Source organism: Oryx dammah, unplaced genomic scaffold (genome assembly GCF_014754425.2).
Source record: "Oryx dammah isolate SB20612 unplaced genomic scaffold, SCBI_Odam_1.1 HiC_scaffold_24, whole genome shotgun sequence".
Taxonomy (NCBI): domain Eukaryota; kingdom Metazoa; phylum Chordata; class Mammalia; order Artiodactyla; family Bovidae; genus Oryx; species Oryx dammah.
This window is the reverse complement of record NW_024070208.1, coordinates 18902138-18918205: the sequence shown is the minus strand read 5'-3', so window position 1 is coordinate 18918205 and position 16068 is coordinate 18902138. Positions and strand designations below refer to the sequence as shown.

The 16068-nt window shown below is 37.8% G+C and overlaps 1 protein-coding gene across 2 annotated transcripts in view; it reads right to left on the bottom strand.

Annotated features, from left to right (window-relative positions):
• Positions 1–16068, bottom strand: part of FNDC3A (fibronectin type III domain containing 3A) — a 113322-nt gene that overhangs the window by 72475 nt on the left and 24779 nt on the right. For both annotated transcript variants that reach the window (XM_040266935.1, XM_040266936.1), the window contains exon 3: positions 54–129. In XM_040266935.1, coding sequence (XP_040122869.1) covers positions 54–129 — 76 coding nt within the window. The remainder of the gene's footprint in view (positions 1–53; positions 130–16068) is intronic.

Below are 16068 nucleotides of genomic sequence, written 5' to 3'. Positions count from 1 at the left end.
TGTTATCATAAACTTCAGTCTTGTCTCAAAAGATAATAAATTACCATTCTTACCTGTAATGCACTGAAACTGTCCATCTTCTCTTCTTATTGTAAATGCTTCCCCTGGGTTAACTTGTACCAGAATAACCTTAAAATGAGGGGAAGAAGGATTAATTATAAGAACAGCAGATCAAATCTGCATATCAAGATATTAAATGTTGCAAGTTAAGAGAGTAGATGTATGCTATTTAATAGGGAAGGAAAATAGGGACTACACATTTGTTGAAAAAATTAATCACTTCACTTTTCTGGAGATCAGACTTAAGCCAAAAGTAAGGGAATAAAAACAAGACACTGCACTGCTGACCTTCCAATTCCTAACCCCTTTAAAAAAAACAGAGTTCAGATCTGACAGTTACACTACACTCTGTAAAATTACTGAATAGGTTCTCTTCTCCACTCAGCTTTCATTTCTTACATCCTCGTATCCATGCTGCCATGCTTAAGACCTCACTCAATTCACAGGACAGATCAGCCAGGCAGTTTTCTTTTGTCATTCTTTACAGAAAATGCTTTTAATGCCTGGTTTCCATTAATACTGTCAACGGGGTGAGTGGACAACTGATAGAAAGAATTGCCTGAATATTTGCCAATAGTTAACTTCTAGCTCTCTTAGCATTTTGAACAGAGATACATACAGCTATTGAGCATTAAGTATTCTGAACTTAAATACTCATACTACTAATATTTATATTACTTCCTGAATAACAGATAAAACATATGCTTGAAACATATGTTTTGGATAAGATGACTACCACCAAAGGGCAGATTAAAGTTGACAATGACTGTAAATATTGCCATATCATGGAGACCTTTAAATTATTCTTACAAGTAGGCTATGATGATACATGGGCTTCCCGGGTACCTCAGGGGTAACAAACCCACCTGCCAACGCAGGAGATGTGGGTTCAATTCCTGGGTTGGGAAGATCCCCTGGAGTAGGAAATGGCAACCTACTCCAGTATTCTTACCTGGGAAACCCCATGGACAGAGGAGCCTGGAGCGCTACAGTCCATGGGGTTGAAAAAGAGTCAGATACAACTTAGCGACTTAACAACATGATGACACATGCAAATACTAATAAAAAATGTTACATAAGCGTAACACAAAGAAGTGTAATGAAAATGTCCCTGATTAAAGTTATAACCATGCTTAGTATATATACTAATGAAGACTAGAAAAATCTAGAAAAATGTAATTAACACTTAACATTTCTTAAATTTCCTAAGAAATAATAATTAAAAAAATACAGTGGCTTGGTGAAGTTATGGAAGAAAACAGATAAAATTTAAGAGGATCAAATATAAAATTATTTTCTTAAAGAAAGAAGTAATTTTCAAAAAAAGCAAGACAGCAGAAAAAGACATCTCTGGAATGAGAAGGAAAGAGAAGGACCAAGATGCATAGATAGATAACAGAAATCAGCAAGCCTGACATGAATACCTCTAAACAAACAGGGCATACAGCCTGGGGAAAGTCAGAGCTAAGGAAACCTGAGATATCATTTAGTCCAACACAGATTTATTTTTTTTTAAGTAAAATAAGAGATTATTGTTGTTACTGAAAAGTTACTTCATTTTACAAGACCATTCAAACAAACTTTCTCTTAAGGTAAACTCCCAGTGCAGTGGACTTAAAACTTATCATCTAACTACTTAAAGTAAGGCAATTTCAAATGAACATTTACCACCTTGGAATCTGAAGTACTACATAAAAGTGCCAAACTTTATCCAAATGTCAGGGCATAATTATTTATTAGTAATATCTACATATATTTTAAAGGAAACACAATAATAAGTGAACAGTTTTTTATTATTTTTATCAGTGCAGATCTGTTGCTTTAAGGATATACCCACTAGTGTAGGAGAAACGCACAAATTTACAGGACAGAGAAAGAACATACACAGGACACAATGTTTATAAGATTTCTCCTGAACTGATGCTGGACACCTGCCTGCCTCTTACTTTCCATATTTTCCTGTACTGACCACCCTATAGCTTTTCAACTATCTGTCTGCTCTATTCTGTTCAATCTAATATTCCATAGTCAGAAGTTTCATCTTCATTTCCTGGCCTATGATTTATTTACTATTCTCCAGCACAATCTGATTCACACTTGACTTCTGCTGACATTTTCCTATGAGGAAGTATTTCCTTCTTCAGGAAACACTACTCATCCTTCAACAAGTTGACACCCTAAAGCACAGTTAGATAATTACTGTATTAGAGACATAGCACTTTGTATATCCTTCTATTAAAATACTTGGTGCATGACTATTCACTTGTTTGCATGTTGTCAGCTCTGCTGCAACACACATAAGCCCTTTACTTCAGTCTATTTACTTTTTTTTTTTTTTTAGTCTATTTACTTTTACATGCAGAGACTACAGAAGGTGAAGAAATGTTTGCTGAATTCACTACTGTTCAGTCTCTAAATAGCTCCTAAATCTTTCCTTCTGGCTTTGAGAACAGGGCTAGCTGATAAAACTTTCTGTGATGATGAAAGTATTCTATAATGGTGCTGTCTGATAATAGCCTCTAGCTATATTTGGCTATACATGGCCTGAAAATGTACACAAGTGCTACTGAGCATTTGGAATGTGACCAGTGAGAATGAAGAACTCATCTTCTTTAATCTTCTTAATTTTAATTAAATAGCCACATGTAGTTAATGGCTACTGAGTACAGCTCGAGATTCCCCAAAATCCAAAATTGTATTTCCAACTAATTTCTGGATTTATTTACTTTGATAAACTGCAGATACCCAATCTTATTATGTCTAAATTTAAACTCATTATATGATTTTCCTAAGAAATTAAGCCAGGAAATTGATTTCACAAACAAGCATGAACTACTTAAACATCAAAATGTTATTAAGCTGACTTCACTATTAACTTTGAATCATGCTTTGTTCTTCACTGGATCCTGTCAATCTATAGGGGGGCTGGCTGATGTAACACATTTCAGCTGAAGTCTACATAGAGATTAATAACTGTAAATAAAAGGGCAGCTATCAAACTAATGAATTTGAGTTTAATTCTTAGTCCTATGAAGGAAAATCATTTTCAAACTCAGGTAAGAATACCAGCATATAGAGAAACAATTGAGATCTGTTAACAAGTAATTAATGAGCAAATACTAAACGTTAGGCATGTTTTGCAGAGCTGAGGATATACGGATGAATCATTAAGGGAAGTTAGTTACAGCCAATTACAATGCTAAGCTAGAAAAGGTATGCAATATAAAATGTGATAAACAGAAAACACTTTCTATTAGGGTCATGTGTCTTCACAACTGCTTTTTTAGAAATAAAAGCACTATAATAGAAAAAATATGAATTTGGAATCAGACAATTCTATACTGAAATTCTGCTCTATTGCTTAATAAATGTGGTTTTTAGACAAATTATTTAAACTCCATGAACTTTAGTGTCCTCTTTTCTAAAATGTAGTGCTTTTGAAGGATTAACAGAAACACTGTATGTAAAATGCCAGCACAGTGCCTGATATACAGCAGACCCTCAAAAACAATTAACTTTTCCTTTAATTAGGATTCTTTTTGTTTTGCATTTAATCTTTTATCTAGACTGTGGAATACTTCATTACAGTTTATGGCAGAATAACATTTCACTGCATCACATTTTGTTTATTAATTTGTTGATGGACATTTGGATTGTTACCACCTTCGGGCTATTAATAAAAAAGCTGTACAAATTTTTATATGGACATATGTTTTCACTTCTCTTGAGTAAATACCTAGAAGAAGAACTGCTGGGGTCACATCATAACTGCATGTTTGATTGTTTGGGGAATTACCAGATTGCTTTTAAAGTGGATAGACCAGTTTACATTCTCACCAGCAGCGTATGAACGTTCCAATTTTTCCATGTTTTTGTTAACACTTGCTACTATTTGAATTTTTTATTCTAGCCATTTTACTGGGTATGGTTTCATTTGCATTTTTCTAAACACTAATGATGACATTAATTAAACTAACTGAACATTAATGCCAAAAAGAAAGAAAGTGAAGAAAGTGAAGTCACTCAGTCATGTCCAACTCTTTGCGACCCTGTGGACTGTAGCCCACCAGGCTCCTCCGTCCATGGGATTCTCCAGGCAAGAATACTGGTGTGGGTTGCCATTTCCTTCTCCAGGGGAATCTTCCAGACCCAGGGATCGAACCCAGGTCTACCTTTATTGCAGGCAGATGCTTTAACCTCTGAGCCACCAGGGAAGCCCCTAATCAAGGCTATGGTTTTCCAGTAGTCATGTATAGATGTGAGAGTTGGACTATGAAGAAAGCTGAGTGCTGAAGAATTGATGCTTTTGAATTGTGGTGTTGGAGAAGATTCTTGAGAGTCCCTTGGACTGCAAGGAGATACAACCAGTCCATCCTAAAGGAGATCAGTTCTGAATATTCATTGGAAGGACTGATGCTGAAGCTGAAACTCCAATACTTTGGCCACCTGATGCAAAAAACTGACTGTTTTGAAAAGACCCTGAGGCTGGGAAAGATTGAAGGCAGGAGGAGAAGGGGATGACAGAGGATGAGATGGTTGGATGGCATCACTGACTAAATGGACATGAGTTTGAGTAAGCTCTGGGAGTTGGTGATGGACAGGCAGGCCTGGCGTGCTGCAGTCCATGGGGTCACCAAGAGCCAGATACGACCAAGCGACTGAACTGAACTGAACTGAAACATTAATGATGTTGAACAACTTTTAATGTACTTATTGGTCATGTACATACCTTCTTTGAAGAAATGAGCATTCAAAACCTTTGCCCAGTTTTTAATTGGGTTAATTGTCTTTTCATTGCTGAGTTCTAAGAGTTCTGTAAATATTCTGAATACAAAATCTGACAGATTTACAATGTTGCATCAGAAGCTCTTTTGAAAAAAGAAATGTGTTTACAGTTAATTTTTTCCTAAACTTGCGGTGTATCTTTTTCATTTTTGTTCAATATTCATGTTTGTATATATCTAATATTAGTATTGATACATAACTATTGATTTGTAAGGCTTTTTTTCTCCAGTTTACGTCAGTGGCATCATTATATTAATATAATGATCATGTATAATATCCCGTTCTAATCTGCTGTTTCATGCACCCTTTTACTTTTTAAGGTTTATCCATGGTGCAGGTTCAGACAATGGAATCCTGGTGATCATATTCTAGCACTCCATCTATACGAGGGCTTCCCAGGTGGCACTAATGGTGAAGGACCCACACGCCAATGCGGGAGACATAAGAGACACGTGTTTGACCCCTGGGTCGGGAAGGTCCCTTGCAGGAGGGCATGGCAAACCAATCCAGTACTCTTGCCTGGATAAACCCATGGACAGAGGAGCCTGGTGGGCTACAGTCCATGGGGTATCAAAGAGTCAGACATGACTGAAGTGACAGCACGTACACAGGCATTCTATCATATGAATCCTCTAAATCCTATTCATTTCTCTACTGTTAGATATTTATATTACTTCTTGTTTTCTTGTTATTACAAAGCAATGAACAGGCACGCACATGTGCCCTTGTATACATGTATAAGATTTTCTGTAAGATAACTACCTAGAAGAATATTATATTAGATTTTAGGTCTGTATTTTTTCAGTTTTATTAAATATTGCCAGGCTACTTCCAAAAATAGGTGCGCCAGCAGTGTATGAAGGATTCCACTGCTCCACAGACTTACTATATTTCAGGTTTCTTAATATTTACATTATCACTAAGGTTTTAATTAGCATTTCCCTTCTTCAAAACAGTTCCAAACTCCTTTTTCTCCCAAAACCCTTAATTAGTCCAATGAATCATCCCAAGAAGATAGGGTACTTTGTTACATACAGGCACTTTGTTGCCAACTTTGCAGCTAACATGAAATTCTTTCCTTATACACTAAGCACTCATTAATGTGCCAGTTAAGTTTACCAGTGGTTTTAGTTTTAAAACATCAGTTTTTTATTACATAGGCATGTGTTAAGTTGCTCAGTAGTGTCTGACTCTTTGTGACTGCATGGACCGTAGCCCACCAGGCTCCTCTGTCCATGGGATTCTCCAGGAAAGAATACTAGAGTGGGTTGCCATGCCCTTTTCCAGGGGATCTTCCCGACCCAGGGATCAAACCTGGTTCTCCTGCACTTCAGGCAGACTCTTTACCGACTGAGCCATTAGGGAAGCATACATAGGTACACAGACCAATAAGCGGTCAATTATATGTTTACAGGTACTTCTGACACACTGGAATTGATGTTTACTAATAATAGGTATTTTATTCAGATATTCCCCAAGTGGAGGCATATCTATTTTTGTTTCCACAAGAGGCATGTGGATATTTCCTTTAAAATTCAAATAGTATATATATCTATCATGATAATAGATAAAATGAAACAAACAGACAATTCCAAATGTTGATTTGACTGCAGAGCAATAGCCAAAAACATACTGTTTGTGGAACTGGTGCTGCCTCTTTGGAAACCTTTTTTTTTTGCCAATAGTAGGATAGGAAAAAATAATCTTACCCTAGAGGGAAGCAGCAGCTATTTGGGGAAAATTATAGTCCTCTACAATAAGGAAAAACTGAAGCAGCAATAAAAGCTTGGTGTTTGAGGGAATATGAGAAGAGTTCAATTGTATTTGAGGTATTGGGGATGTATAAGTAGAAATAAACAAACAAAAATAATAGTAGTTACTACTTGAACATATATTAATATATTCCCTATGACCCATGCACTCCATTACCAGGTATATATCCCAAAGAAAAGCATACACATGTGCAGAAGTTGTGTACAGGAACGTTCTTGAAGAAATCACTTGTGGTAAACAAAAACCGGAAACAACCCAATTTTCCATCAACAATAAATTGAAGCAACTGAGGCATATTTATAGGATGGAATATTATACAGCAAATACTATATATAGCTATGAATGGTAACAGGAATGAATGTCATATGTTGACCAAAATAATGCATACTGTATAATTCTACTTATGTAAAATTCAAAGACAGGCAAAACTAATCTTTGGTTTGGGGAAGTAAAAAGGGATAGATACTCTTTGGGAGAGAGGGCATACTTCTAGGAAAGATTAAAAGCATAATCCTTCCCAAGAGACTTCTTGGGATTGATTACCTTTCAAATCCTTCCGAAGAAGCCTCTTGGCGGTGCTGGTAAAGTTCTACTGCTTGACCTGAGGATGGCTACAGGGGTTACGCTCCTTTTAGTTTTTTTAATTGGCCTGTACAGAAATGATTTGTGCACTTCTCTGACTTATGTTGGTTTTAAATAAAGACATTCTTAAAATCTTAAACATTTCAGATACAGCAAAATTTTAACCTCTTGCCACAAACTCCTCCTTCCTAAGAACCACTGTTAATAAATGGATATATATGTGTACAGAGCTTTTCTTCCTGTGATATATGCGTATGTACACTTGGAACTGCATAACTTTTTTCCTTTTTCAAATTGTTAGAACTTTTTTTTAAGTTTAAAAAGTAATAAATCCACAAGATTAAAAAAATACTCAAACAGTACAAAATGTTGTATAAAATGTAAACTCTTCTTCTGGGGTCAGTCCCTGCTTATAATTTCTTGTATAATTTTCTGTCATGTATTTATATACGTGTGTATATTTGTCTGATTTTCAAAATGTTCTTTTTTGAAATATCACATAAATGCATTTCAGGAATTTGAATCCTGGGCGTTCTATCTGGCACTAAGTAGATATACAACAGCACTTGAATATAAAACAACCATAAGTTTATTATTGAAAGGGAAACATTATGAGAACTGAAAAAGCAGAATTCAACTTCTAGTTCTACAAACATCTATATAGTTTGTGACAAAAAAAATCTCGCTTTGTATTAAGCTAACGTAAGAACATACAAAAGATCACGGGAAAAATCATCTTTGTAAGAAACCTCCTTTTCATTTAGTGTCTCTTATTACGGAAGTTTATAATCAGATTCACTTTAAAGAATTTTCAGTATCCAATGGATAAATTTCAGTTGAACGCATTTCCTTATTTATTTAGTGCTGCTTACGAGTTATTCTTTATTTCTTCCTCACTTCAGTCCAACTTACATTTCTTAAAAGTCAACAATTCTTACATGATTCTGGGGCACAGGAGCTGACTAAGTACAGAGTTCCTTAACTAGAGAATTAGGAATTATTCTGACTGTATACTATCCAGGAGTTAATTTAATAGAGTATCTATTGTTTTTAGATCAGAGTCCATCAAAATTCCATGACCATTATGCTTTATTTCACTAAGATGCTGTTCCCTTTAGATTTGATGATTCTGTCTTCCACAACAGGTTTAAGTGTGTGTATATACTCATAAATATTTCACTAAAATAATGTAAAAAATTTAATATTTCAAGTTATAGAAACAGCTAAGCATCAATACATTGCAGGGCTGGAGCAAGGTTTCCTAGGAGGTGGCATACGCTCTAAATTGGTGTCCAATGTATGTTGCTGTTTCTCTCATAGCCAGTCCAAGTCCAAGAGTCAAGGGATAAAAACAGGAGGGATACCACTCTCTTGTAATAAAAATATAATAAGAGATTATTATCCTGCAAGGTTACTAGATACTAAAGTAATATACAAAAATAAGCTGTGTTTCTATTTACCAACAACAGAACATGATATTTCATACACATGCATACAATTGATAATAGCTTAGATATACCAACTTGAACTTTAAGGACTGAAAGATTCGATACTGTAAAGATATCAGTTCTTTCCTAATTTGATCTACAGATGCAAAGTAATCCAAATCTGAATCTCAGAAGGTTGTGTCTGTGTGTACTGAGAGGCTATTTCTAAACTTTGTATGTAACGCAAAGGCCAAGCATGTCAAAACACTCAAAGAACAACAAAGTGAGACAGTTTGCCCTACCAGATTCCAAGACGTCATTTAAAGTATTGATGTGTTCTTGGAACAGGGATAATCAAAACAGATCAACAGAATAGAATTAATAATTCAGGAAAGAGTCCACAGATTTATGGTCACTTAATTTATGGCATAAGTATCACTGTGAAGCAACAGGAAAATGACAGTTGTTTCAATAAATGGTGTGAGATAATTAGATATATATATGGAAAAATAATCAAATTAACACAATTCACAGAAGAAAACTCCAGTGGATTTTTGCATAAAATGTTTAAAGTAAAAGCATACTTTTTAGAAGATAATATAGAAAAACATTTTCATTACCTCAGTGTAGGGAAGAATTTTTTAAACAAACAAAAAACACAAATTCTAGATAAAAGAACTGATAAACGTGACTACATTAAAATTAAGAATTGTTCATCAAGATAGTGAAAAGTGTGGTTACAAGGATAAGAGAAAACATTCACTACACTGCTGCTGCTAAGTTGCGTCAGTCGTGTCCGACTCTGTGTGACCCCATAGACGGCAGCCCACCAGGCTCCCCCGTCCCTGGGATTCTCCAAGCAAGAACACTGGAGTGGGTTGCCATTTCCTTCTCCAATACATGAAAGTGAAAAGTGAAAGGGAAGTTGCTCAGTCGTGTCCAACTCTTAGCGACCCCATGGACTGCAGCCTACCAGGCTCCTCCGCCCATGGAATTTTCCAGGTAAGAGTACTGGAGTGCCTTGCCATTGCCTTCTCCAATTCATTACACTGGTGCATGATAAAAGGTTTATATCCAGAATATACAAAGGGTTTTGACAAATCAAAAGAAAAAAACAGCAACAAACTAGAAACTGCCTAGATGTCCATCAAGAATAGAAGAGATAAATGAATATACTGTTGTAAATCCATACATGGAATCCTATACAACAAGGAAAAGAACACATTTCAGCAACATACAACAATAAATGAATCACAATGTTGGATAAAACCAGGAAGACACAAAAGATCAGCTATAGTAAAGATTACTTTAAAGATCAATAATAGGCAAATCTAAACCATTATTGCTTAGTGATATGTACATACATAAAACTATAAAGAGACTGGCAGTAATTCCCATAAAAGTAAAGATAATGGTAACCTCCAAATATAGAGGGTATCGTGAGGTAGAAGGAACACATAGGGGATTTCTAGGATGTTGGCAGTTAGTCTGGCTGGCAGTTATAAAAATTTATGTTTTACAGTCATGTGCTATATTATATCTTTGTTTTATGTACTTCTCTCTATATATAGGTTATAGTTTACAATTTAAACATGTTTTGAAAAGAGTAAGCTGAGGGCATGTTCCCTGTTTTCTTAAATTCTCTTTCTGGCATCTGTTTATCACAGGACCAATTACTTTAACCATATTTTCTTATTTTCTGTGTTCTTGATGCTTTGGCATTTATGGTTGAGCTGGCTAGGGAAGAGACTGCCCATCCCAGGGCTAACCAATTCTTAGAAGTGGCAAAGGGCTCAGTCACGAGCACATCCCTCATATGCAAACCAACAAGTCTACAGCTCCAACTAACCCCCTTACTGAACTCTTACGAGCCAATATTTCTAATGCTCTAAATCATCCCAGGGCCAAGTAACAGGCAACTAAAGACCACCTGTATAGCCCCAAATCTGCCAGAATCATTTTTTTATATTCTTAATATTGAGATTTAATTGACAGAACACTGTATTGTTAGTTTCTAATCCTCTAAATCATCCCAGGGTCAAGTAACAGGCAACTAAAGACCACCTGTAGAGCCCCAAATCTGCCAGAATCATATTTTTTATTTTCTTAATATTGATATTTAATTGACAAAACACTATATTGGTAGTTTTAAGTGTACAGCATGATTTGATATGAATATATTACAAGATAATTACCACAGTAAGTTTAGTTAACATCTACCACCACACAGTTACAAGTTTTTTCTTGTGATGATAATTTTTAAGATCTACTCTCTTCAGCTCAGTTCAGTTCAGTTCAGTCACTCAGTCGTGTCCAACTCTTTGCGACCCCATGAATCACAGCACGCCAGGCCTCCCAGTCCATCACCAACTCCCGGAGTTCACTCAGACTCACGTCCATCCAGTCAGTGATGCCATCCAGCCATCTCATCCTCTGTCGTCCCCTTCTCCTCCTGCCCCCAATCCCTCCCAGCATCAGAGTCTTTTCCAATGAGTCAACTCTTAGCATGAGGTGACCAAAGTACTGGAGCTTCAGCCTGAGCATCATTCCCTCCAAAGAAATCCCAGGGCTGATCTTCTTCAAGATGGACTGGCTGGATCTCCTTGCAGTCCAAGGGACTCTCAAGAGTCTTCTCCAACACCACTGTTCAAAAGCATCAATTCTTCAGCACTCAGCCTTCTTCACAGTCCAACTCTCACATCCATACATGACCACAGGAAAAACCATAGCCTTGACTAGACAGACCTTTGTTGGCAAAGTAATGTCTCTGCTGTTCAATATGCTATCTAGGTTGGTCATAACTTTTCTTCCAAGGAGTTAGCGTCTTTTAATTTCATGGCTGCAATCACCATCTGCAGTGATTTTGGAGCCCCAAAAATAAAGTCTGACACTCTTTCTACTGTTTCCCCATCTATTTCCCATGAAGTGATGGGACCGGATGCCATGATCTTTGTTTTTGAATGTTGAGCTTTAAGCCAACTTTTTCACTCTCCACTTTCACTTTCATCAAGAGGCTTTTTAGGTCCTCTTCACTTTCTGCCATAATGGTGGTGTCATCTGCATATCTGAGGTTATTGATATTTCTCCCGGCATTCTTGATTCCAGCTTGTGTTTCTTCCAGCCCAGCGTTTCTCATGATGTCCTCTGCATGTAAGTTAAGTAACTAGGGTGACAATATACAGCCTTGACATACTCTTTTTCCTATTTGGAACCAGTCTGTTGTTCCATGTCTAGTTCTAACTGTTACTTCCTGACCTGCATACAGGTTTCTCAAGAGGCAGGTCAGGTGGTCTGGCATTCCCATCTCTTTCAGAATTTTCCACAGTTTATTGTGATCCACACAGTCTAAGTAAGTAAGTGTGTTAGTCGCTTAGTCGTGCCTGACTCTTTGCGACCCTATGGACTGCAGCCCTCTGTCCATGAAATTTTCTAGGCAAGGATACTGGAGTGGGTTGCCATTTCCTTCTCCAGACAAAAGCAACTTTCAAATATGGTGCTGCTAACTACAGTCATTCTGCTGTACATTGCATTCCTAGGATTTATTTATCTTATAACTGGAAGTTTGTACATTTTGGCCATATTCACCCTCTTTGCCCACCACCCTAACTCCCCACGTCTGTAATAACCAATCTGTTCTCTGTATCTATGAGCTAATTTAAAAATATATGCTATATAAATATTACTCAGCTATTAGAATGCATCTGCATCAGTTCTAAGGAGGTGGCTGAAACTGGAGCCTATTATACAGTGTGAAGTAAGTCAGAAAGAAAAACACCAACACAGTATATTAATGCATATATAAGGAATGTAGAAAGATGGTAATGACGAGCCTCCCAGTCCATCCTACAGGAAATCAGTCCTGAATATTCATTGGAAGAACTGATGCTGAAGCTGAAACTCCAATACTTTGGCCACCTGATGTGAAGAACTGACTCATTTGAAAAGACTCTGATGCTGGGAAAGACTGAAGGCAGGAGGAGAAGGGGACGACAGAGGATGTGATGGTTGCATGGCATCACTGACTCGACGGGCATAAGTTTGGGTAAACTCCGGGAGCTGGAGATGGACAGAGAGGCCCGGTGTGCTGCAGTCTATGGGGTTTCAAAGAGTCGGACACAACTGAGCGACTGAACTGAACCGAACTGAACTGAACAACCCTATACATGAGACAGCCAAAGAGACACAGATACAAAGAAGAGACTTTTGGACTCAGTGGGAGAAGGAGAGGGTGGGATGATTTGAGAGAACAGCACTGAAACATGTGTATCACTACATGTGAAACAGATCGCCAGCCCAAGTTCAATGCGTGAAACAGGGCACTCAAAGTCGGTGCACTGGGACAACCCAGAGGGACAGGACGGGGAGGGGGGTTCAGGATGGGGAACATGTGTACACTGAGGCTGATTCATGTCAATGTATGGCAGAAACAACCACAATACTGTAAAGTAGTTAGCCTCCAATTAAAATAAATAAATTAATAAAAAATATATATTCCATATATAAGTGAGACCATACCATGTCTTCGCTATTGCAAATAATGCTGTAACAAACACAACACAGGGGTATATATATCTTCTTTGAGACACTGATTTCACTTACTTCAGATAAATACCAGAAGTAAAATTGCAGGATCATGTGGTAGTTCTATTTTTAATTTTGTGAGGAATCTCCATATTGTTTTCCATAATGTCTGCAACAATTTACATTCCTATCAACAGTGAACAACAGTGCCCTGTTCTTCACATCCTTATCAATACTTATTTCTTCCCTGCCACAATTAATGAACAGCCAATCCAAAGCTGTTTACCCTGTTGTGTCTTTCCTGAGAGGTACTTACTAATTAATGGCTTTGGTCTAGGCTTTTTGCCTGTTTCTGCTTCTACTTCCGGACCAAAATCTGCTGTTTCCCCTGTGGCCCAATATGGCATGGCATGCTCTCTTCTTTCAGGAAATATAAGTAACATAAATTTAGTCTCTCTATGTCATTACTCAAGTCACCTCCACAAATTAAAATCCTACAGGGACAAGTGAGATAAAATAGTAATGGAGATTTATAAAATAACAATTAAAAAATTAATGAAATGGAGAAGATTCTGATAAAGACACTAGACAGGCACTGAGTTTTGAAAGAACGTAACCAAAAGTTTCAGTTTAGTTCAGTCGCTCTTTGCAACCCCATGAACTGCAGCACGCCAGGACTCCCTGTCCATCAGCAACTCCTGGAGTCACCCAAATCCATGTCCATCGAGTTGGTGATGCCATCCAACCATCTCATCCTCTGTTGTCCCCTTCTCCTCCTGCCCTCAATCTTTCCCAGCATCAGGGTCTTTTCCAATGAGTCAGCTCTTCGCATCAGGTGGTGAAAGTATTGGAGTTTCAGCTTTGACATCAGTCCTTCCAATGAACACCCAGGACTGATCTCCTTTAGGATGGACTGGTTGGATCTCCTTGAAGTCCAAGGGACTCTCAAGAGTCTTCTCCAACACCACAGTTCAAAAGCATCAATTCTTCAGTGCTCAGCTTTCTTTATAATCCAACTCTTACATCCATACAGGACTGCTGGAAAAACCATAGCCTTGACTAGACGGACCTTTGTTGACAAAGAAATGTCTCTGCTTTTTAATATGCTGTCTAGGTTGGTCATAAATTTCCTTCCAAGGAGTAAGCATATTTCCTGGCTGCAATCACCATCTGCAGTGATTTTGGAGCCCTCCCAAAATAAAGTCAGCCACTGTCTCCATTGTTTCCCCATCTATTTGTCATGAAGTGATGGGACCAGATGCCATGATCTTAGTTTTCTGAATGTTGAGCTTTAAGTCAACTTTTTCTCTCCTCTTTCACTTTCATCAAGAGGCTCTTTAGTTCTTCTTCACTTTCTGCCATAAGGGTGGTGTCATCTGCATATATGAGGTTATTGGTATTTCTCCTGGCAATCTTGACTCCAGCTTGTGCTTCCTCTGGCCCAGTGTTTCTCATGATGTACTTACTCTACATATAAGTTAAATAAGCAGGGTGACAATACATAGCCTTGACATACTTCTTTTCCTATTTGGAACCAGTCTGTTGTTCCATGTCTAGTTCTGTTACTTCCTGACCTGCATACAGGTTTCTCAAGAGGCAGGTCAGGTGGTCTGGTATTCCATCTCTTTCAGAATTTTCCAGTTTATTGTGATCCACACAGTCAAAGGCTTTGGCATAGTCAAAAAAGCAGGAATAGATGTTTTTCTGGAACTCTCTTGCTTTTTCCATGATCCAGCGGATGTTGGCAATTTGATCTCTGGTTCCTCTGCCTTTTCTAAAACCAGCTTGGACAACTGGAAGTTCACAGTTCACATATTGCTGAAGCCTGGCTTGGAGAATTTTGAGCATTACTTTACTAGCGTGTGAGATGAGTGCAATTGTGCAGTAGTTTGAGCATCCTTTGGCATTGCCTTTCTTTGGGATTGGAATGAAAACTGACCTTTTCCAGTCCTGTGGCCATTGCTGAGTTTTCCAAATGTGCTGGCATATTGAGTGCAGCACTTTCACAGCATCATCTTTCAGGATTTGAAATAGCTCAACTGGAATTCCATCACTTCCACTAGCTTTGTTCATGGTGATGATTCCTAAGGCCCACTTGACTTCACATTCCAGGATGTCTGGCTCTAGGTGAGTGTGAGTGATCACACCATCACGATTATCTGGGTCATGAAGATCTTTTTTGTACAGGTCCTCTATGTATTCTTGCCACCTCTTCTTAATATCTTCTGCTTCTGTTAGGTCCATAATATTTCTGTCCTTTATTGAGCCCATCTTTGCATGAAATGTTCCCTTGGTATCTCTAATTTTCTTGAAGAGATCTCTAGTCTTTCCCATTCTGTTGATTTCCTCTATTTCTTTGCACTGATCGCTGAGGAAGGCTTTCTTATCTCTCCTTGCTATGCTTTGGAACTCTGCATTCATATCTTTCCTTTCTCCTTTGCTTTTCGCTTCTCTTCTTTTCACAGCTCTTTGTAAGGCCTCCTCAGACATCCATTTTGCTTTTTTGCATTTCTTTTTCTTTGGGATGGTCTTGCTCCCTGTCTCCTGTACAGTGACATGAACCTCCGTTCACAGATCATCAGGCACTCTGTCTATCAGATCTAGGCCCTTAAATCTATTTCTCACCTCCACTGTATTGTCATAAGGGATTTGATTTAGGTCATACCTGAATGGGCTAGTGGTTTTCCCCACTTTCTCAATTTAAGTCTGAATTTGGCAATAAGGAGTTCATGATCTGAGCCACAGTCAGCTCTCAGTCTTGTTTTTGCCATTGACGTTCACTCTTGCCATCTCCTATTTGACCACTTCCAATTCGCCTCGATTCATGGACCAACATTCCATGTTCCTATGCAATATTGCTCTTCACAGCACTGGACCTTGCTTTTACCACCAGTCCCATCCACAACTGGGTGTTGTTTTT